Source organism: Gorilla gorilla, chromosome X (genome assembly GCF_029281585.2).
Source record: "Gorilla gorilla gorilla isolate KB3781 chromosome X, NHGRI_mGorGor1-v2.1_pri, whole genome shotgun sequence".
Lineage (NCBI taxonomy): Eukaryota > Metazoa > Chordata > Mammalia > Primates > Hominidae > Gorilla > Gorilla gorilla.
Window position 1 is genome coordinate 64212632 of NC_073247.2, and position 23954 is coordinate 64236585.

At 42.9% G+C, this 23954-nt stretch overlaps 1 protein-coding gene across 3 annotated transcripts in view; it reads right to left on the reverse strand.

Moving 5' to 3' along the window:
• The window catches only part of FAM120C (family with sequence similarity 120 member C), a 104524-nt gene that overhangs the window by 20524 nt on the left and 60046 nt on the right, over nt 1-23954 (reverse strand). For all 3 annotated transcript variants that reach the window (XM_019018939.4, XM_031005883.3, XM_055376525.1), the window contains exon 10: nt 23102-23351. In XM_019018939.4, coding sequence (XP_018874484.2) covers nt 23102-23351 — 250 coding nt within the window. The remainder of the gene's footprint in view (nt 1-23101; nt 23352-23954) is intronic.

Genomic DNA, 23954 nt, shown 5'->3' on the forward strand with positions numbered 1-23954 from the left:
GAGAAGGCTCCACAGAGGAGGGAACATTTCCTAGGGGTTGGAGCTTTTTGTTTGGTTTGGTTTACACTTTAATGTTAATTTGTAATTTTAAATGTCTCTCTAACCTTAATACAGTACATGCCAGAGTGGATGCTTAATAGATGTTTGCTGAACAAATAAGTCAATGTCAGGACATTTATAAGGAAATGCTAGCTCCATCTTTGGGCCCGCACTACTATTCAACTATTTTTGAATGAATTATGAGACAGAATGTAGGGTCTAATGAGTCAGAGGAGTGAGAGGCTCAGAAATGGGGCAGCAGGAAATAATTATTAAATCAACCAATATTTATTGATGCTTCATCATGTGCGATTTTTGGAATTACATGATTCCACTGGGGATTTTCCCTGGAAAATAACAGCATTACTTATTCCCAAGGAATTTCCTGAATTTTAATGATGACAGCTTTATTATTGCTATTAGTAGTTACATTACTACAAATATTACATACAAACTTTAATATATGCAGCAAACTATAAGTTATACATAAGAATAACATTTACTAAATGCCTCTGATATTCTAGATACCTTGCTAAGAACTTTAGCTACAAAGTATGTCGTGGCAAAGAATGCAAACTTGGAGACTGACATCCTTGGTTCTAATCTAGGTTCCACGACTCCTTTTCTTTTTTCTTTTTTTTTTTTTGAGACGGAGTCTCGCTCTGTCACCCAGGATGGAGTGCAGTGGCACGATTTCAGCTCACTGCAAGCTCCAAGCTCCGTCTCCTGGGTTCACACCATTCTCCTGCCTCAGCCTCTCGAGTAGCTGGGACTATAGGTGCCTGCCACCACGCCCGGCTAATTTTTTGTATTTTTAGTAGAGACGGGGTTTCACCGTGTTAGGCAGGATGGTCTCGAACTCCTGACCTCGTGATCTGCCCGCCTCGGCCTCCCAAAGTGCTGGGATTACAGGCATGAACCATCGCACCTGGCCTCCACTACTCCTTTTCTATGTGACCCTGGGCAACTAAATCCCCTGGACCTCTAGGGGATTTAGTTTGCTAATCTTTAGAATGAGGATGGCACCACCTACATCTCAAAAGGTTGTAATAAGCAAAGAAGAAAAAGCACATAAAAGCACTAAGACTAGCCTGGGCTAGTCTTTTTGTAGAGACCCCCATCTCTACAAAAAATTATCAAAAATTAGTCGTGGCAGCCAGGCACAGTGGCTCAAGCCTGTAATCCCAGAACTTTGGGAAGCCGAGGCGGGCAGATCATGAGGTCAGGAGTTCAAGACCAGCCTGGCCAACATGGTGAAACCCCGTCTCTACTAAAAATACAAAAATTAGCTGGACATGGTGGTGCGTGCCTGTAATCCCAGCTACTGGGGAGGCTGAGGCAGGAGGGCAGGAGAATGGCTTGAACCCAGGAGGCAGAGCTTGCAGTGAGCCAAGATTGTGCCACTGCACTCCAGCCTGGGTGACAGAGCAAGACTCCATCTCAAAAAAAAAAAAAAAAAAAAATTACTCATGGCTCATGCCTGTGGTCCCAGCTACTCAGAAGGCTGAGGTGGGAGAGAGAATTGCTTGAGCCCAGGAGGTCAAGGCTGCAGTGAGCAGAGATTCCACCACTGCACTCTAGCCTGGGCGACAGAGCAAGAACTTGTTTCAAAAACAAAACAAAACAAAACAAAACACCCCTCCAAAACCAAAACAGCACTCAGCATAGTGCCTGGCACAGCAGGTGCTTTTAGTTACCATTTGTAACTGAACGAATTATGGTATAATCCTTCCTTTACAATTTGGTAAAGTTCTCCTTTTATTATATATTACATTCTCATACATACGAAAATCTGTTCCTATCCTATTTATTCTATGTCTATTTCTCATGCCAGCACCATAGTGACTTAAATTTTAAATGTGCTTTAATACTCAGTAGCTCCCCCTTTACTCCACATCTTTTTTTTTTTTTTTTTGGAGACAGGCTCAGGGCAGTGGTGTGATCACGGGTCACTGCAGTATTGAGTATTGATCTCCCAGGCTCAGGTGATCCTCCCACCTCGGCCTCCTAAGCAGCTGGGACTACAGGCTCGTGTCACCATACCTGGCTAACTTTTGTATTTTTTATTAGAGTCAGAGTTTCGTCATGTTGCCCAGGTTGCTCCTAAACCCCTCAGCTCAAGTGATCCGCCAGCCTCGGCCTCCCAAAGTGTTGGTATTACAGGCGTGAGCCACTGCTCCCAGCCCACATCTTTTTTTTGGTTTGTTTTTTGAGATGGAGTTTCACTCTTGTTGCCCAGGCTGGAGTGCAATGGCACCATCTCAGCTCACTGCAACCTCTGCCTCCCAAGTTCAAGCAATTCTCCTGCCTCAGCCTCCCAAGTAGCTGGGATTACAGGCATGCACCACCATGCCTGGCTTATTTTGTATTTTTAGAAGAGATGGGGTTTCACCATGTTGGTCAGGCTGGTCTCCATCTCCTGACTTCAGGCGATCTGCCTGCCTCGGCCTCCCAAAGTGGTGGGATTACAGGCGTGAGCCACTGTGCCAGGCCACATCTTTTAATTTTAAATAACATTTACAACTTTATTCTATATACAAAAGTATATTACAAAAGTTTAAGTTCATTCTCATTCAGAAAATGTAAAAAAGCATAAAGAAAATAAAAAATATGGTGTGAGTTGGCTAAAGGTAATACAAGATAAAAATATTAATAAGAAAAATAAGGCCAGGTGTGGTGGCTCACGCCTGTAATCCCAGCACTTTAGGAGGCTGAGGCAGGTGGATCACTTGAGGTCAGGAGTTTTAGGCCAGCGTGACCAACATGGTGAAACCCCGTCTCTACTAAAAATACAAAAATTAGCCAGGTGTGGTGGCGTGCGCCTGTAGTCCCAGCTAGTCAAGAGGCTGAGGTGGGAGAATTGCTTGAGCCCAGGAGGCGGAGGTTGCAGTAAGCTGAGATCATGCCACTGCACTCCAGACTGGGCCACAGAGCGAGACTCTGTCTCAAAAAAATAAAAAATAAAAAAATGAAATAATTTGTAATCTTACCATTTAGATATAAGCACTGTTAAGATTGCTATGATTGTGGCTTCTTCATTCCTAGCATCTGAATTCTCAACTTTTTCTCTTTCATACTATATAAAGAATATCGTATCTTGCTTTTTTCACTCGACATTATACTATCGGAACTTTTTGTTCATTAAATACTTTTCAAAAACATGATTAATGACTGCATGTTCAGCATGTGGGTGTATCAGTTAGCTTAAACATTCCTATAATAAAAATTCATATAATAAAACATTCATATAATAAAAATTATAAATAATACTACAAAGATATTAACATATTAAATCTTGCCTATATCTCTGATTATTCATTCCCTTAGCATAGATTCCTAGAAGTGGAATTATTGGGTCGTAGGTTATATTCATTCTGAAGGTCTTTAATACATACAGCAAAATTGTTTTCCAGACCAGACCCAATTTACATCCTATCCCAGCAGTGTGTCAGCATTGATTGTCACTGTTAATCACTGATGATTTAATGGGCAGAAAATAAGTCTCTCGTTATTTAAATTTCTTTGATTCCCAAGGATGAGGTTGCATATATTTCCCAAGCACTTATTTACTTCTATGACTGATCTATGTCTATCACAGACATATTAATTTGCCTGTTCTGTCTATGCCCCTTCTCAGATAACGTAAAGCCCCATTTTTATAACAATGACAGCTATTTGGACAAGGAATGGATACCTGATCCGAGTGAAACAATTCATGGCTTGCCAATCGGAGTCTTCAGAATTTGAGCTAAGTGATGCAGCGACTTTATAAAACACATGCAGAAAGAAGAGCTACCTATGCAGGCCCATGAGAGAGTGGGCAGTCTCTGTTCCTGCCTTTCCAGGACCATTCCCTGTGTATACTACTTTTCTTGTCCTTGGATGACTAGGAGACTACCTGTTATACCTTTACAGTAAGATAGCTAGAGTGGGCTGCGCATGATGGTTCATGCCTATAATCCCAACACTTTGTGAGGCGGAGGCCAGGAGTAGCAAGACCCTATCTCTACCAGAAAATAAAAAAAAGAGAGGAAAAGCGAGAGAGCTAGAATGGCTTCTGTTTCTTCTAAGCAAATGAGTCTGAAGAGACTGTCATTTACCCATCTGTGCTATCTTAGATAGCTATTCTGATATCTAAGTCTTTATATATTGTGAATATTAATAGTGTCCTAACTGTTGCAAATATTTCCCCGTTTAGTCTTTTTAATTTTATGTATTTTGGGACATAGATACAGTCACAGTTACTGATCTTCTCCTTTTTATATCTTCTTTTTTGAAGGAGGAGTCTTTATTTATTTTTATTTATTTATTTATTTTGAGATGGACTCTCGCTCTGTCGCCCAGGCTGGAGTGCAGTGGCACGATCTCGGCTCACTGCAAGCTCCACCTCCCAGGTTCACGCCATTCTCCTGCCTCAGCCTCCCGAATAGCTGGGACTACAGGCGCCCGCTACCACGCCCGGCTAATTTTTTGTATTTTTAGTAGAGACGGGGTTTGACCGTGTTAGCCAGGATGGTCTCGATCTCCTGGCCTCGTGATCCGCCCGCCTTGGCCTCCCAAAGTGCTGGGATTACAGGCGTGAGCCACTGCGCCCGGCCTATTTTTTTATATTACTTTTTTTTTTTTTTGAGATGGAGTTTCGTTCTTGTTGCCCAGGCTGGAGTGCAGTGACACGGTCTCGGCTCACTGCAACCTCTGCCTCCCGGGTTCAAGTGATTCTCCTGCCTCAGCGTCCCAAGCAGCTGAGATTACAGGCATGCACCACCATGCCTGGCTAATTCTGTATTTTTAGTAGAGACGGGGTTTCACCATGTTGGCCAGGCTGGTCTCAAACTCCTGACCTCAGGTGATCCACCCACCTCGGCCTCCCAAAGTGCTGGGATTACAGGCATAAGCCCGGCCTATTATGAATAATTCTACATGAACATTTGTGAACATGTTTTTGTGTGGACATGTGTCTTCATTTGATGTTCCCATCAGCAATGTATGAGGGTTCCAATTTCTCCATATCCTTTTCAATACTTGCTGGATGTCTTCTTTTTAAATCTCCCACCCCTGATCCCTTGTCTTTTTGATTATAGCACCTGAATGGGTGTTAACTGGTTTCTCATTGTTGTTATGATTTGCATTTCCCTGATGATCATTTTTTCATGTGCTTATTGGACATTTGTATATGTTCTTTTTTATTTTACTTTATTTTGAGACAAAGTCTCGCTCTGCCACCCAGGCTGAACTGCAGTGGTGCGATCTCAGCTCACTGCAATCTCCCCTTCCTGGGTTCAAGTGATTCTCCTGCCTCAGCCTCCTGAGTAGCTGGGATTACAGGCACGCGCCATGCCCGGCTAATTTTTGTATTTTTAGTAGAGACAGGGTTTCACCATGTTGGTCAGGCTGGTCTCGAACTCCTGACCTCGTGATCTGCCCTCCTCGGCCTCCCAAAGTGCTGGGATTACAGGTGTGAGCCACAGCGCCCGGCTGACATTTGCGTATGTTCTTTGGAGAAATGTTTATTCAAATCTTTCGCCCATTAAAAAAATTGATTTATTCATCATTTATTGCTTTACTTGTAGGCTTTTTTTTTTTTTTTTTGAGACAGGGTGTTGCTCTGTTGCCTAGGCTGGAGTGCAGTGGCATGATCATGGCTCACAACAGCCTCTACCTCCTGGGTGTAAGCAATCCTCCCCCGACAGCCTCTGGAGTAGTTGGGACCACAGGTGCACAGCTACGCCCAGCTGCTTTTTAAAGATTTTTTTGTAGAGGTGGGGTCTTGCTATGTTGCCCAGACTGGCCTCAAACTCTTGGATTCAAGCAATTTTCACACCTCGGCCACCCAACGTGTTGGGATTACAGACATGAACCAAGGTATTGGGATTACACACACGAGCTAGTGTGGCCAGCCAATCGTTTGAGTTGTAAGAATTCTTTATATATATTATGGATACTAGGCCCTTATCAGATACATGGTTTGCAAATATTTTCTCTCATTCTGTGGGTTGTGTTTTCACTTTATTTGTAGTCTTGTTTCTAGCACACAAATTTTAAATTTTGATCTAGTCTAACCTATTTTTCCTTTTGTTACTTATGCTTCTGGCATCATATCAAGAAACCACTGCCTAACCTGAGTTCATGAAGAATACCTCTTGTCTTCTAAGTGTTTTATAGTTTTCAGTCTGACATTTAAGTCTATATATTTTGAGTTAATTTTTGTATATAGTGTGAAGTAGAGGTCTACCTATTCTTTTGCATGTTAATATCCAACCATCTGTTGTAAAGACTATTTTTCCCCCATTGAATTATCTTGGCACCCTTGTCAAAAATTAATTGACCACAAATAGCAGAGTTTATTTCTGGACACTCGAATGTAACTACATTAATTTATATGTCTATCCTTATTCCACTGTTTTTGGTTACTATACTTTTGTAGTAAATTTTGAAACTGTACAGTGTTTGTTCTTTTTTTCAACATTATTTTGGCTATTCTCAGTTTGTATTATTAGTCCATTTTCTGTTGCTTGTAACAGAATGCCTGACAGTGGGTTATATATAAAGAAAATGAATTTATCTCAAAAGCCCAAACTCTCATCTGTGAGCCTGTGAAATCTAAACAAGTTATCTACTTCCAAGATCTTAGAATTGGCCTGTAATCCCAGCATTTTGGGAGGCTGAGGCGGGAGGATCGCTTGAGTCCAGGAGTATGAGACCAGCCTAGGCAACGCAGTAAGGCTCCATCTCTACAAAAGATGTAAAAATTAGCTGGCCATGGGTTGGGCGCGGTGGCTCATGCCTGTAATCCCAGCATTTTGGGAGGCCGAGGCGGGCAGATCATGAGGTCAGGAGACGGAGACCATCCTGGCTAACACGGTGAAACCCCATCTCTACTAAAAATACAAAAAAAATTAGCCAGGTGTGGCAGCGGGCACCTGTAGTCCCAGCTACTCGGGAGGCTGAGGCAGGAGAATGGTGTGAACCGGGGAGGCGGAGCTTGCAGTGAGCCGGGATTGTGCAACTGCACTCCAGCCTGGGCGACAGAGTGAGACTCCATCTCAAACAAACAAATAAACAAACAAACAAAAAAATTAGCTGGCCATGGTGGTTAAGTACCTGTGGTCTCAGCTACTCAGGAGGCTGAGGTGGGAGGACTGCTTGAGCCCAGGAGTTTGAGGCCCCAGTGAACTGCACTTCAACCTGGGTGACAGATACTCTGTCTTAAAACAAACAAAAAACACACACACATACACACATACAAAACAAAAGATCTTAGAGTTGGAGAATAATCTTTTTTGACTTCATGTGGGGACTCCTGGACACACTGTGGTGGGAGCCCAACCCGCAAGGCCTCAGGTAGCCCTGTCTGTATGGGTGCAGAGTATAGGCCACATGGTTGCTCAAACTGGTTGGAATCCACTGCCTGAAGGTTTCCCAGGTGGGCAATGCATGCTGCCAGTAACCTCACAGTTCTAGGGACTCAGTAGCAGTCCTGTTCCCATGGCTCCACTACACATTGCCCTGGTTGGAGACTCTGTGGCAGCTCCAACCTTATGTTCCCACTGGGCATTGCTACAGTAGGGGATCTCTGTGGTGGCTCTGGCCCCGCAACAAGTCTCTACCTGGGCTCCCAGGCTTTCAATGAGATCCTTTTAATGGGTAGAGGTTGCGAAGCCTCCACAGCTCTTACTTTATGCGGGTCTGCAGAATTATCACCATGTGGATGCCACTAAGGTTTACGACTTGTACCTTCCTGAGCTGAGACATGAGCCACACCTGGGGCCATGTGAGATATGGCTGCTCCAGCTGGAGGGGCTGAGATGAGGGAAGCAGCTTTCCCGAGGTGGCACAGGGCAGTTGTGTCCCAGGCCTCCTCCACTCCCAAACAATTCTGTCCTCCAAGGGCTGTGGGCCTCTAAAGGGAGGGGCTGTCTCAAAGATCTCTGAAGTGCCGTTAGGGCCTTTTCCTCATTGTTTTGACTATTAGCACCTGGCTCCCTTTTAGGCATAAAGTGGTGGCTCCTCTGCACCCTTGGTTCCACTCCTGAAAACTCTTTTTCATTCTCTACCACATGACAAGGCTGTGAATTTTCCAAATGTTTCTGCTCTGTTTCCCTTTTCTCTAGCAGTTCACTGTAAACAGTTAGACGTAACCATGCAGTAGCCTGAGCACTTTGCTGCTTAGAAATTTCTTCTGCCAGATACCCGAATTCATCATTCTTAAGTTTGGCCTACAACAAAGCCCTTGGAGACGGACACCATTCAGCCAAGTTCTTTGCCAATTTATAACAAGGATGGCCTTTACTTCCATTTCCAATACCTCGCTCATCAGTTCCATCTGAAACCTTATCAGAATGGCCTTCACTGTCCATATTTATATCAGCATTCTGGTTGTAACCATTTAATCAATCTCTAAGGAGTTATAAACTCTCCCTAGTCTTCTTGTGCTCTAAGCCTTCACTAGAACCTTGGTGTTTTGGAGCCTGCTCCTCCAAATTCTTGCAGCCTCTGCTTATTACCCAGTTCCAAAGCTGCTTCCACATTTTCAGGTATTCATTATCAGAAACAGCCACACTTCTCAGTACCAATTTTCTTTTTTCTTTTTTTTTTAAGAGCCAGGGTCTTGCTCTGTCACCCAGGCTGGAGTGCAGTGGCATGATCATGGCTCACTGCAGCCTCCACCTCCTAGGCTAAAGTGATCCTCCCACCTCGGCCTCCCAAGTAGCTGAGACTACAGGTGCATGCCACCATGCCTGGCTTTTTTGTTTTTTGTAGAGATGGGGTCTATGTTGCCCAAGCTGGTCTTGAACGCCTGGGCTCAAGTGATCCTCCCACACCTTGGCCTCCCCAAGTGCTGGGATTATAAGCATGAGCCACTGTGCCCTGCCTCTTAGTCTATTTTCTGTTGCTTATGGCAGAATACCTGAAACTGGGTAATTTATAAAGAAAAGGAATTTATTTCTTACAGTTATGGAGTCTAAGAAGTCCAAGGTTAGGGGGCTTGCATCTAGTGAGAGCCTTCTTGCTGGTCATATCACGCTCATGTGCTGTATCAGGTCTCTCTTCCTTTTCTTATAAAGCCACCAGTTCCCCTCCCATGATAACCCATTAATCCATGAATGGATTAGCCCATCTGTGAGAGTAGAGCCCTAAAGATCAAATCACATCTTAAAGGCCCTACCACTCAATACTGCCACACTGTGGATAAAGTTTCAATATGAGTTTTGGAGGGGACATTCAACCACAGCAGGGTCCCTTGTATTTACGTGTTTTTTTTTTTGGAGACAGAGTCTCTGTCACCCAGGCTGGCTGGAGTGCAGTGGCGCGATCTCAGCTCACTGCAACCTCCACCTCCTGGGTTCAAGCGATTCTCCTGCCTCAGCCTCCTGAGTAGCTGAGATTACAGGCGCGCACCACCACACCCAGCTAATTTTTGTATTTTTGTAGAGACCGGGTTTCACCATGTTGGCCAGGCTGGTCTTGAACTCCTGACCTCAAGTGATCCACCCGCCTCTGCCTCCCAAAGTGCTGGGATTACAGGCGTGAGCCACCGCGCCTGGCCATTATGTACTACATTTTTATATCTGTATAAGTTCATTCATGGATTCTATTTTGTTTCACTGCCCATTAGGGTCCTCATCAATATCACATTGTTTCAGTTATTAAGGGTTTGCAATTTGCCTTAATATCAGGCAGCACAAATCTCCACTCTTTTCTTTTTTGAGACTTATACTAGTTATCCTTGCACCTTAGGAGCTCTTACTCTTCCATATATAATTTGTGATCAGTCTAGTTTCCACCAAAATCTTGTTGGGATTTTTTTTTGTCATTGAATTGAATTTATAGATTAATTTGGGGAGCTTTGAAATCTTTATAATGTTAAGTCCTCCCATCCAAAGATAATAGTTTACCTCTCCCATTTATTCAGGTTTCTTCCTTTATGTCTTAGTATAGTTAATTTTTTTCCGTTGAGATCTCCTACATTTTAAATTAATTTCTAGGTACTTGATAGATATCGCCATGATTATGTGTGATATTCTAGTTTCTGTTATACTTTCTCATTGTTAAAAAAAAAGTAAGTTTTTGTGCAAAGGGGAAGTCAAGCCCTACAAGTCACCAGAGAACTGCAGAGCACTTCGCTTTCAAAATGGGCAGACCTTAGTTTGAATGCTGGTTCTGGCATTTTTCAGCTTGGATATGTCACTTTAGCCTTTCTGAGCATCTCTTTCCTCACCATAAATGGATATAATTTTACGTCTCAGAGCAGTTTGAACATTGAGATAACATTCAGGGACCCTACCACATACTAGATCCCCAATATATACTAATTTCCTAACCACCTTAACATTAAGATTAGTGACTTACAAAGTTTTCCCAGTAAGAATAATGAGGCCGAGCACTGTGGCTCACACCTGTAATCCCAGCACTTTGGGAGGCCGAGGAGGGTGGATCATTTTAGGTCAAGGAGTTCAAGACCAGCCTGGCCAACATGGTGAAACCCTGTCTCTACTAAAAATACAAAAATTAGCCGAGCAGTAGTGCCACACGCCTCTAATCCCAGCTACTCAGGGGGCTGAGGCAGGAGAATCACTTGAACCCGGGAGGCAGAGGTTGCAGTGAACCATGATCGCGCCATTGCACTCCAGCCTGGGCGACAGAGTAAGACTCTGTCTCAAAAAAAAATTTTTTTTAAAGAATAATGATAAAGATTTATTCTTCCTACTGCCTAACATGTTCCTGGGCCACAGCCCTACATTGTCCCATATTAACTCTGGAGTTGTACATTTCATTTACCTTCTTTCTAAAATATATAGTAGGCTGGCGCGGTGCCTCATGCCCATAATCCCAGCACTTTGTGAGGCTGAGGCGGGTGGATCACCTGAGGTCAGGAGTTTGAGACCAGCCTGGCTAACATGGAGAAACCCCGTCGCTAGTAAAAATACAAAAATTAGCCGGGCATGGTGGTACACGCCTCTAGTCCCAGGTATTTGGGAGGCTGAGGCATGAGAATCGCTTGAACCTAGGAGGCGGAGGTTGCAGTGAGCCAAGATTGCACCACTGTACTCCAGACTGGGCGACAGAGCAAAACTCTGTCTCAAAAAAAAAAAAAGCAAAACAAACAAAATACATATAATAGCTCATTTTCCCATTTATTTGGTTCTCTACGTTACATGGACTAGATCCAGGAACATAAAAACAATTAAAAATAGCTTATGAATCACCACACTGTCTTCCACAATGGTTGAACTAATTTACACTCCCACCAACAGCATAAAAGCGTTACTATTTCTCCACATCCTCTCCAGCATCTGTTGTTTCCTGACTTTTTAATGATCACCATTCTAACTGGTGTGAGATGGTATCTCATTGTGGTTTTGATTCGCATTTCTCTAATGACCACTGATGATGAGCATTTTTTCATGTTTGTTGGCTGGATAAATGTCTTCTTTTGAGAAGTGTCTGTTCATATCCTTCACCCACTTTTTGATGGAGTTTTTTTTTCTTATAAATTTAAGTTCTTTGTAAATTCTGGGTATTAGCCCTTTGTTAGATGGATAGATTGCAAAAATTTTCTCTCATTCTGTAGGTTGCCTGTTCACTCTGATGATAGTTTCTTTTGCTGTGCAGAAGCTTTTTAGTTTAATTAGATCCCATTTGTCTGTTTTGGCTTTTGTTGCCATTGCTTTTGGTGTTTTAGTCATGAAGTCTTGCCCATGCCTGTGTCCTGAATGGTATTGCCTAGGTTTTCTTCTAGGGTTTTTATGGTTTTAGGTCTTATGTTTAAGTCTTTAATCCATCTTGAGTTAATTTTTGCATAAGGTATATGGAAGGGATCCAGTTTCAGCTTTCTACATATGGCTAGCCAGTTTTCCCAACACCATTTATGAAATAGGGAATTCTTTCTCCTTTGCTTGTTTTTGTCAGGTTTGTCAAAGATCAGATGGTTGTAGATGTGTGGTGTTATTTGTAAGGCCTCTGTTCTGTTCCATTGATCTTTATCTCTGTTTTGGTACCAGTACCATGCTGTTTTGGTTACTGTAGCCTTGTAGTATAGTTTGAAGTCAGGTAGCATGATGCCTCCAGCTTTGTTCTTTTGGCTTAGGATTGTCTTGGCTATGAGGGCTCCTTTTTGGTTCCATATGAAATTTAAAGTAGTTTTTTTCCAATTCTGTGAAGAAAGTCAGTGGTAGTTTGATGGGGATGGCATTGAATCTATAAATTACTTTGGGCAGTATGGCCATTTTCACGACATTGATTCTTCCTATCCATGACCATGAAATGTTTTTTCATTTGTTTGTGTTCTCTCTCATTTCCTTGAACAGTAATGTGTAGTTCTCCTTGAAGAGGTCCTTTACATCCCTTGTAAGTTGTATTCCTAGGTATTTTATTCTCTTTGTAGCAGTTGTGAATGGCAGTTCACTCATGATTTGGCTCTGTTTGTCTGTTATTGGTGTATAGGAATGCTTGTGATTTTTGCACATTGATTTTGTATCCTGAGACTTTGCTGAAGTTGCTTATCAGCTTAAGGAGATTTTGGGGCTGAGATGATGGGGTTTTCTAAATATACAATCATGTCATCTGCAAACAGGGACAATTTGACTTCCTCTTTTCCTAATTGAATACCCTTTATTTCTTTCTCTTGCCCGATTGCCCCGGCCAGAACTTCCAACACTATGTTGAATAGGAATGGTGAGAGAGGGCATCCCTGTCTTGTGCTGGTTTTCAAAGGGAATGCTTCCAGTTTTTGCCCATTCAGTGTGATATTGGCTGTGGGTTTGTCATAAACAGCTCTTATTATTTTGAGATACGTTCCATCAATACCTAGTTTATTGAGAGTTTTTAGCATGAAGGGCTGTTGAATTTTGTTGAAGGCCTTTTCTGCATCTATTGAGATAATCATGTGGTTTTTGTCATTGGTTCTGTTTATGTGATGGATTATGTTTATTGATTTGTGTATGTTGAACCAGCCTTGCATCCCAGGGATGAAGCCGACTTGATCGTGATGGACAAGGTTTTTGATGTGCTGCTGGATTCAGTTTGCCAGTATTTTCTTGACGATTTTCGCATCGATGTTCATCAGGGATATTGGCCTGAAATTTTCTTTTTTTGTTGTGTCTCTGCCAGGTTTTGGTTTCAGGAAGATGCTGGCCTCATAAAATGAATTAGGGAGGATTCCCTCTTTTTCTGTTGTTTGGAATAGTTTCAGAAGGAATGGTACCAGCTCCTCTTTGTACGTCTGATAGAATTCGGCTGTGAATCCTTCTGGCCCTGGACTTTTTTTGGTTAGTAGGCTATTAATTACTGCCTCACTTTCAGAACTTGTTATTGGTCTATTCAGGGATTCGACTTCTTCCTGGTTTAGTCTTGGGAGGGGTTTTTTCTTTTTCTTTTTTTTTCCCCCCCGAGACGGAGTCTCGCTCGGTTGCCCAGGCTGAAGTGCAGTGGCACGATCTTGGCTCACTGCAACCTCCGCCTCCCAGGTTCAAGCGATTCTCCTGCCTCAGCCTCCCAAGTAGCTGGGATTACAGGTGCCCATCACTACACCTGGCTAATTTTTGTATTTTTAGTAGAGACGTGGTTTCGCCATGTTGACCAGGCTGGTCTTGAACTCCTGACCTCAGGCGATCTACCCGCCTCGGCCTCTCAAAGTGTTGGGATTACAGGTATGAGCCACCACACCCGGCCTCCTGTGTTTTTAAGAAGACAAAATGGTAGGAAAAAAATGCAGTTTTAACAATTAGCATAAAGTCTGGTTGGAAATTTAAATTTTAAATGAAGATTAACTTATCCTTAATACTGCATTGTCCAGCAATATCAAGTAAACACCAGGTAGGAACATTGAAGTTATAGCCTAACTGAGTGCTAGGAGCCTATACTCCTCAATTTCTTACACAAACTGTAGGTAAAAGATTCCTAGATGTCCTAGAGAAATTGAGTCTTCTAGGAAAGGTTGATACAGTTTGAGGAGGGCAGAACCTTTGCGCATACAATAGTCATCACTTAGGAGGGAGGGATACTGAAGAACTCAGTCAGGCTTCTGGAGGGGAGGTGAGGGGCAGCCCTGCTGAATGGGAGAGGCATGCATCAAGGCTTTATCATTTCTAGCAAAAATTCATTCAAATATCAACAGTTTTCCAGAGATGGAACATGAAATTGGACAAGGTTTCTCCTCTTTGTTTATGGGTAAAGTTGAGGAATCTCTCTTGAGAAGCAAATCTTTTAAGAAGCAGTGGATTCACTCTCAGCTATAACAAGATATTTAGATTAACCATGTGCCATCCTGATACATGAAGAATAAAGATACATAAGAACTAGTGTTCATTCACTTGACAGAATAATTCTAAAGTCCATCAGGAAAGGCAAATGAACAAGATTAGCTTAGAAAATGTAACAAAAATAATAATAAGATATATCTTGGTCCTGCAGCAAGACTGCTATTGGAAAAAAAAAAGAGGTGTTTTGGACCTATTACATACCGAAGTGTATTATAAACTCATACCAAAATAATGTAGTATTATCACAAAAATTGACAGCTCACTGTTTTAGAGCAGATAATAATGAATAAGATCCTTGACACATTAGAACTTAAAATACGCTAAAGAAAGCATCACAAATCAATGAGGAAGAGATGCATTTCTCAAATAATTATTTAGAGAATTGGATTTGTATTTGGGGAGAAAACATCCATTTAGAGCCATGCCTCACATAAATTCCAGATGGATTAATTATAAAGATGAATGTAAAAAAGATAAAAGGCAGAATAAAAGCTAAGCAATGATTTGCTGACCTTGAGATAGGAAAGGGATTTTTTTTGTTGTTCATTTCTTTTAGGAAAGGAATTTTTTAAATGAGAGTACACAAGCCTTAAGCCCAGAGTATTGTCAGAGACAGTAACTATCTTGGTGACAGGAAAGGCAAATACCTCAGTTGCCTGAGATACAGGCAAACTGAAAACTACAAAACACTGTTAAAAGAAATCATAAAAGATATAAGTAAACAGAAAGATACCCCATGTTTATAGATAAGATAAAATCCTTCTTGTTGATTTCTAACTAGAAAAAAAGAATATAAAATATTGTTAAGATGGCAATACTCCCCAAATTGATCTACATATGCAATGGAATCCAACTTCCCAGCTTTCTTCTTTGCAGAAATTAACAAACTAATGCTAAAATTAATATGTAAATACAGGCCGGGCACAGTGGCTCACTCCTGTAATCCCAGCACTTTGGGAGGCCGAGGCAGGCAGATCATGAGGTCAAGAGATCGAGACCATCCTGGCCAACATGGTGAAACCCCGTCTCTACTAAAAATACAAAAATTAGCTGGGTGTGGTGGTGCGCGCCTGTAATCTCAGCTACTCAGGAGGCTGAGGCAGGAGAATCGCTTGAACCCAGGAGGTGGAGGTTGCAGTGAGCTGAGATCGCACCACTGCACTCCAGCCAGCCTGGGTGACAGAGACTCTGTCTCCAAAAAAAAAAAAACACATAAATACAAGGGACCCTGCTGTGGTTGAATGTCCCCTCCAAAACTCATATTGAAACTTTATCCACAGTGTGGCAGTATTGAGTGGTAGGGCCTTTAAGATGTGATTTGATCTTTAGGGCTCTACTCTCACAGATGGGCTAATCCATTCATGGATTAATGGGTTATCATGGGAGGGGAACTGGTGGCTTTATAAGAAAAGGAAGAGAGACCTGATACAGCACATGAGCGTGATATGACCAGCAAGAAGGCTCTCACTAGATGCAAGCCCCCTAACCTTGGACTTCTTAGACTCCATAACTGTAAGAAATAAATTCCTTTTCTTTATAAATTACCCAGTTTCAGGTATTCTGCCATAAGCAACAGAAAATAGACTAAGAGGCAGGGCACAGTGGCTCATGCTTATAATCCCAGCACTTGGGGAGGCCAAGGTGTGGGAGGATCACTTGAGCCCAGGCGTTCAAGACCAGCTTGGGCAACATAGACCCCATCTCTACAAAAAACAAAAAAGCCAGGCATGGTGGCATGCACCTGTAGTCTCAGCTACTTGGGAGGCCGAGGTGGGAGGATCACTTTAGCCTAGGAGGTGGAGGCTGCAGTGAGCCATGATCATGCCACTGCACTCCAGCCTGGGTGACAGAGCAAGACCCTGGCTCTAAAAAAAAAAAAAAAAGAAAAAAGAAAACAAAGAAAATTGGTACTGAGAAGTGCGGGTTTCTGGTAACGAATACCTGAAAATGTGGAAGCAGCTTTGGGAGGCTGAGGCAGGAGAATCGCTTGAACCCAGGAGGTGGAGTTTGCAGTGAGCCAAGATCACGCCACTGCACTCCAGCCTGGGTGACAGAGCGAGACTCCGTCTAAAAAAAAAACCAAACATGGTACATAAGAAAGGTCGGGGAAAGAAAGGATCATTCAATACATCAAGCTGGGAAACTGGCATATTATGTAAATAAAGTTAGATCCTTTCTCACAGCATGTACAAAATATCTACTGTATTAAGGACCTGATATGGAAGACAACATTATAAAAGTATAAGAAAACGTAGAAAAATATCTTTTTTTTTTTTTTTTTTTTCTGAGATGGAGTCTCGCTCTGTTGCCCAGGCTGGAGTGCAGTGGCGCAATCTCGGCTCACTGCAAGCTCCACCTCCCGGGTTCACGCCATTCTCCTGCCTCAGCCTCCTGAGTAGCTGGGATTACAGCCATATTTTTAGTAGAGACGAGGTTTCACCGTGTTAGCCAGGATGGTCTCGATCTCCTGACCTTGTGATCTGCCCATCTCGGCCTCCCTAAGTGCTGGGATTACAGGCATAAGCCACCACACCCGGCCAGAAAAATATCTTTATGACTTAGGGGTAGGGGAGAATTTATTAAATAAGACACCAAAACACACACCATAAAGGTAGAAAATCATGGGCTGGACAGAACCAAAATAAATACTTCTCAGTGAAGGGAGAAGTATACTGATGTCTGCAATTTACTTGGAAATGCAGTAAAAAAGATGGAAAAATCAATGCCTAGTGATGAATAAATGGACAGTTATATGAAGTAAAGCAAATATGATAAAAATTATAGAATCTAGGTAGTGGTTATGAGTGTTCACTGTACTATTATTCTAATTTTTCTACATATATGAAATTATAATAAAAAGTTGGCAAAAATTTGCCCACTTTCTGGCTGGGCATGGTGGCTCATGTCTGTAATCCTAGCACTTTGGGAGGCCAAGATGGGAGGATTGCTTGAGCCCAGGAGTTCAAGACTGGGCAACATAGTGAGAGCCTGTCTCTAAACAAAAAACTTTAAAAAATTAGCTGGGCATGGCCGGGTGCAGTGGCTCACGCCTGTAGCCGCAGCACTTTGCGAGGCTGAGGCGGGAGGATCACTTGAGGTCAGGAGTTTGACACCAGCCTGGCCAACATGGAGAAACCCCGTCTCTACTAAAAATACAAAAATTGGCCAGGCGTGATGGTGGGCCCCTGTAATCCCAGCTACTCGGGAGGCTGAGGCAGGAGAATCACTTGAACCCAGGAGGCAGAGGTTGCAGTGAGCCGAGATCGAGCCACTGCACTCCAGACTGGGTGACAGAGCGAGACTCTGTCTCAAAAAAAAAAAAAAATTAGCTGGGCATGATGATGTGTGCTGTAGTCCCAGCTACTTAGGAGACTGAGGCGGGAGGATCACTTGAGCTCAGGATGTTGAGTCTGCAGTGAGCTGTGATTGTGCCACTGAACTCCAGCCTTGGTGACAGAGCAGGATCCTGTCTCCAAAAAAAGTAACTTGCCCACTTTTACCACTCCTATTCAACATAGTACTGGAAGTCCTAGCCAAAGCAATCAAGAAAGAGAAAAAAAATATAAGACATCCAAATGGGAAAAGAGAAAGTGAAATTATCCCTGTTTGCTGATGATATCATCTTATATCTAGAAAAACCCTAAAGAATCCTCCAAAAGACTCCTAGATTTGATAAATGAACCCAGTAAAGTGTCAGGATACAAAATCAATGTATGAAAACCAGTAGCATTTCTATACACCAGTAATGATCAAGCTGAGAACCAAATCAAGAAGTCAATCCCATTTACAATAGCTACAAAAAAAACCCACCTAGGGATATATTTAACCAAGGAGGTGAAGGATCTCTACGAGGAAAACTACAAAACACAGATGAAAGAAATTATATATGACATAAAGAAATGGATAAACAATTCATACCCATAGATCGGAAGAATCAATATTGTTAAAATAACCATACTGTCCAAAGTAATCTACAGATTAAATGTAATTCCTATCAAAATACCAACATAATTTTCCACAGAATTAGAAAAAACAATCCTAAAATTCATATGGAGTCAAAAAAGAGCTTAAGTAGCCAAAACAATACTACACAAAAAGAACAAAGCCGGAGGCGTCACATTACCCGACTTCAAACTACTACAAGGCTATAGTAACTAAGACAGCATGGTAGTGGCATAAAAATAGACACATAGATCAATGGAACAGAATAGAGAACTCAGAAATAAAGCCACATACCTACAGCTAATTGATCTTTGATAACGTTGACAAAACACATACTGGGGAAAGAATACCTTTTTAATGGTACTGGGATAGCTGGTTAGCTACATGCAGAAGCATGAAACTGGGCCCCTATTTCTCACCACATACAAAAATCAATTCAAGATGGGCTGGGTGTGGTGGCTTATGCCTGTAATCCCAGTACTTTGGGAGGCTGAGGTGGGTGGATCACCTGAGGTCAGGAGTTCGAGACTGGCCTGGCCAACACAATGAAACCCTGTCTCTACTAAAAATACAAAACTTAGCGGGGAAGGGTAGTGCACACCTGTAATCCCAGCCACTCGAGAGGCTGAGGCAGGAGAATCGCTTGAACCCGAAAGGCAGAGGCTGTCGTAAGCCGAGATCGCGCCACTGCACTCCAGCCTAGGTGACAGAGCAAGACCCCACTCAAAAAAAAAGGCTGGGTGCAGTGGCTCATGCCTGTAATCCCAGAATTTTGGGAGGCTGAGACGGGCGGATCACCTGAGGTCGAGAGTTTGAGACCAGCCTGACCAACATGGAGAAACCCTGTCTCTACTGAAAATACAAAATTAGGGCTGGGTGCGGTGGCTCATGCCTGTAATCCCAGCACTTTGGGAGGCTGAGGCGGGTGGATCACAAGGTCAGGAGACTGAGACCATCCTGGCTAACACAGGGAAACCCCATCTCTACTGAAAATACAAAAAATTAGCCAGGCGTGGTGGCAGGCGCCTGTAGTCCCAGCTACTCGGGAGGCTGAGGCAGGAGAATGGTGTGAACCTGGGAGGCGGAGCTTGCAGTGAGCCGAGATCATGCCACTGCACTCCAGCCTGGGTGACACAGTGAGACTCTGTCTCAAAAAAAAAAAAAAAAACAAAATACAAAATTAGCCAGGCGTGGGGGCACATGCCTGTAATCCCAGCTACTCGGGAGGCTGAAGCAGGAGAATCGCTTGAACCTGGGAGGTGGAGGTTGTGGTAAACAGAGATCATGCCATTGCACTCCAGCCTGGGCAACAAGAGCAAAACTCCATCTCAAAAAAACAAAAACAAACAAACAAAAAAACACAAAAGTCTACTAAGATAGATTAAAGACTGAAATGTAAGACCTGAACTATAAAAATCCTAGGAGAAAACCTAGAAAAAACTGTTCAGGACATTGGTCTAGGTGAAGAATTCATGATTAAGACTTCAAAAGTGGCTGGGTGCGGTGGCTCACACCTGTAATCCCAGCATTTTGGGAGGTCAAGGTGGGTGGATCACCTGAGGTCAGGAGTTCAAGACCAGCCTGGCCAACATGGTGAAACCCCATCTCTACTAAAATAAAAAATTAGCCAGGTGTGGTGGCGTGCACCTGTAATCCCAGCTACTCAGGAGGCTGAGGCAGGAGAACTGCTTGAGGCTGGGAGGCTGAGGCTGCAGTGAGCCAAGATCACGCCACTGCACTCCAGCCTGGGCAACAGAGCTAGACTCCATCTCAAAAAAAACACCTCAAAAGCAAATGCAACAAAAACAAAAATAGACAAATGGGCATAAAGGAAAAAGCTCTTGCACAGCAAAAGAAATAAGAGTAAACAAACAACCTGCAGAATGAGAGAAAATATTTGCAAAATATGTATCCAACAACCACAACAAAAATGCCTGCACCAGGCCGGGCGCGGTGGCTCACGCCTGTAATCCCAGCATTTTGGGAGGCCGAGGTGGGCGGATCGCCTGAGGTTAGGAGTTCAAGACCAGCCTCAACATGGAGAAACCCCGTCTCCACTGAAAAAAAAAAAAATACAAAATTAGCCGGGCGTGGTGGTGCATGCCTGTAATCCCAGCTACTCGGGAGGCTGAGGCAGGAGAACTGCTTGAAGCTGGGAGGCAGAGATTGCGGTGAGCCGAGATTGTGCCATTGCACTCCAGCCTGGGCAACAAGAGCGAAACTCCGTCTCAAAAAAAAGAAAAGAAAAAAAAAGCCTGCACCTGTATGTTTATTGCAGTACTATTTGCAATAGCAAAGGTATGGGATCAACCTAAATGTTCATCAATGAATGAATGATTAAAGAAAGTGTGATACACACACACACACACACACACACACACACACACACACACTGGAGTACTATTCAGCCATAAAAAAGAATGAAATCATGTCTTTTGCAGCAACATGGATGGAACTAGAGGCCATTATCTTAAGTGAAATAACTCAGAAAGTCAAGTACCACATGCTCTCACTTATAAGTGGGAGGTAAATAATGTGTGCACATGGACGTAGACAGTGGAATAATACACATTGGGGACTCAGAAGGGTGGGAAGGGGGTGAGGGATTGAAAATTACTTAATGGGTACAATGTACACTATTTGAGCGATGGCTACGTGAAAGGCCCAGACTTTACTACTATACAATATATCCATGCACCAAAAGGACACCTGTACCCCTTAAATCTATAAAAATAAAGTTTTTTTTTTGTTTTTGTTTTTTTTGTTTTTTTTTTTTGGTTTTGTTTTGAGACAGAGTCTCGCTCTGTCATCCAGGCTACAGTGCAGTGGCACAATCTCGACTTACTGCAACCTCCACCTCCGGGGTTCAAGTGATCCTCCCTCCTCCCAAGTAGCTGGGACCACAGGCGTGCACCACCATGCCCAGCTAATTTTTGTGTTTTTAGTAGAGACAGGGTTTTGCCATGTTGGCCAGGCTGGTCTTTAACTCCTGGCCTCAAGTGATCCACCCGCCTCGGCCTCCCAAAGTGCTGGGGTTACGGGTGTGAGCCACCACACCCAGCCTAATTTTGTTTGTTTTTTTGAGACAGAATCTCACTTTGTTGCCCAGGCTGGAGTGCAGTGGCACAATCTCAGATCACTGCAACCTCTGCCTGCTGGGTTCAAGCGATTCTCCTGCCTCAGCCTCTCAAGTAGCTGGGATTACAAGCACCCGCCACCATGTCTGGCTAATTTTGTATTTTTTTTTCTTTTTTTTGTATAGATGGGGTTTCACCATGCTGTCCAGGCTGGTCTTGAACTCCTGGCCTCAAGTGATCCGCCCACCTTGGCCTCCCAAATTGCTAGGATTACAGGCATGAGCCACCACGCCCAGCCAAGTTAAATTTTTAAAAGGCTAGTAAAAACGAAATACTGCTGGTAAACAAGGAACACTATATATAAAGTTTAAACAAATTGTGACTGATACACACGCACAGACACATGCATGCACACTCAAATATAGAAAAGATATTTGCTACATGTGTGTCTGAGTGTACACACATACATATCTGACAAAGAACTTCTGTAATCAGCAAAATAAGACAAGTAACCTAATAAAAAATTTGCAAGACAAATAAAGAAGCACTTCAGAGAATGAGAAAACTCAAATGGCTAATAAGCATAAAAATAGAAGATCAACCTCCTCTGTAGTCAAATGCAAATTAAAATTAAAGATACTACTTCAAAACACTAGATCGGCAAAATTAAGAAGTTTTATGGTATTAGTACTGGCAATAATGAGGAAATGAAACACGTATTGTTCACAGGAATATAAATTGGTGCAGCTATAATCTAGAGCAATTTGGCAGTATTTAGTGAAAAAGCTACATGCATATTTTACAGGATCGAGAAATTCTACTTCTCATTATATGCTTTAAACTGACTCAGGAACACAAAGAGACACAGACATCTGTGAAGAAATCCCCTGCAGCACTATTTGTAATACCAAAGAACTGGAAACAATTATCTATCAATCAATATTAGTATTTGATAGAACATAACCCAACAGTGAAGAGGAACGATTGATATATGAACATGGACAGACCTCAAAAATAATATTGAGTGAAAAAAAGAAACAGGCCGGGCGGGGTGGCTCATGCCTGTAATCCCAGAACTTTGGGAGGCCAAGGTGGGCAGATCACCTGAGGTGAGTTCGAGATCAGCCTGGCCAACATGGTGAAACCCCATCTCTACTAAAAATACAAAATTAGCCAGGCATGGTGGCACATGCCTGCAATCCCAGCTACTTGGGAGGCTGAGGCAGGAGAATCATTTGAACCCAGGAGGTGGAGGTTGCAGTGAACCAAGATTACGCCATTGCACTCCAGCCTCGGCAACAAGAGTGAAACTCCATCTCAATAAAAAAGGGAAAAAAAAGAAACAATGAGATGTACAGCACAATACCATTCATGCCATAAAAGGAAAAATGTTTACCCATAGAAAATACTATAGACTGTGCATGAATACATGTATGTCTAAACAAATATATGGAAGATGGCTTGGAAGGACACACATCAAATACCCAAGAGTAGATGACTATGGGTGAATAAAAGAAGGAAATTGGATCAGGGACGAGGACTGAACAAGACAAAAACTAAACTAAAACCAAATATAAAAGAGGAGTCATGCATGGACCGATATGACCAAGGATCATAAACTGAGGAGGCTGTCTGAACAATCATTTTCGGTGTTTCTGGCGCATAAGCCAAACATAAAATAAAAATTTCCCCACCTTGAAATACCATAAAAGCAGGTGCTTAAAGGAAATATAAAAAAAGTAAAAGAGAAAGAACTGGCCACCTGCCTGTCAGGTAGCTTACCGGAGTACACAACACATGAGCAGCAGATGGGTGGGGACATTAGCTGGATTGAGCATACTGGGCGTGTCCGACTTCATACAGGCCAGGAAGGCCCGCATCCTTCTGTTCTTGTCTTCAACTGCTTTGCCTAGCCAGAGCTTCTTGAGGTTTGGGCAAGTCCATTCCCGAAATGTCAGTGCAGACACCAGCTCAGGGGTTTGAGGTGACTTCCCTTTATAGGCAGACCACTCTTTAAGGATCACTGAAGGAACTGGAAAACAGAAATTGAGGAAAAAGAGGCTCTAGAGAATCTCTCAGCATTCCTACGGCTAGCCACAGGACATTGACAGGCTCCATCGCATTTCAACTCTTAATTTTCTGTCACAATAATTTTTATTTTTAGCAGCAGGAATAGTACACGTTTATTAAGTGCTTGATATGCAAGTACTTTATATATATCATCTCATTAATCCTCACAAAAATCCTGAGAGGCAACTATTATGATACATTATCACAAAACAAAAGGCTTATTTTGCAGATAAAGAAATCAAGGGGCTGGCTGTGGTGGTTCACACGTTTAATCCCAGCAATTTGGGAGGCTGAGGCAGGAGGATCGCTTGAGTCCAGGAGTACAAGACCAGCCCCAGCAAGATGGAGAGATCCCACCTCCACAGAAAATTTAAAAATTAGCTGGGTGTGGTGGCATGCGCTCCCAGCGACTTGGAAGGCTGAGGCAGGAGTATCCCTTGAGCCCAGGAGTTTGAGGCAGCAGTGAGCTCTGATCTTCCCACTGCACTCCAGCCTGGGTGACAGAGTGAAATCCTGTCTCTAAAAATAAAATAAAATAAGGCCAGGCGTGGTGGCTCATGCCTGT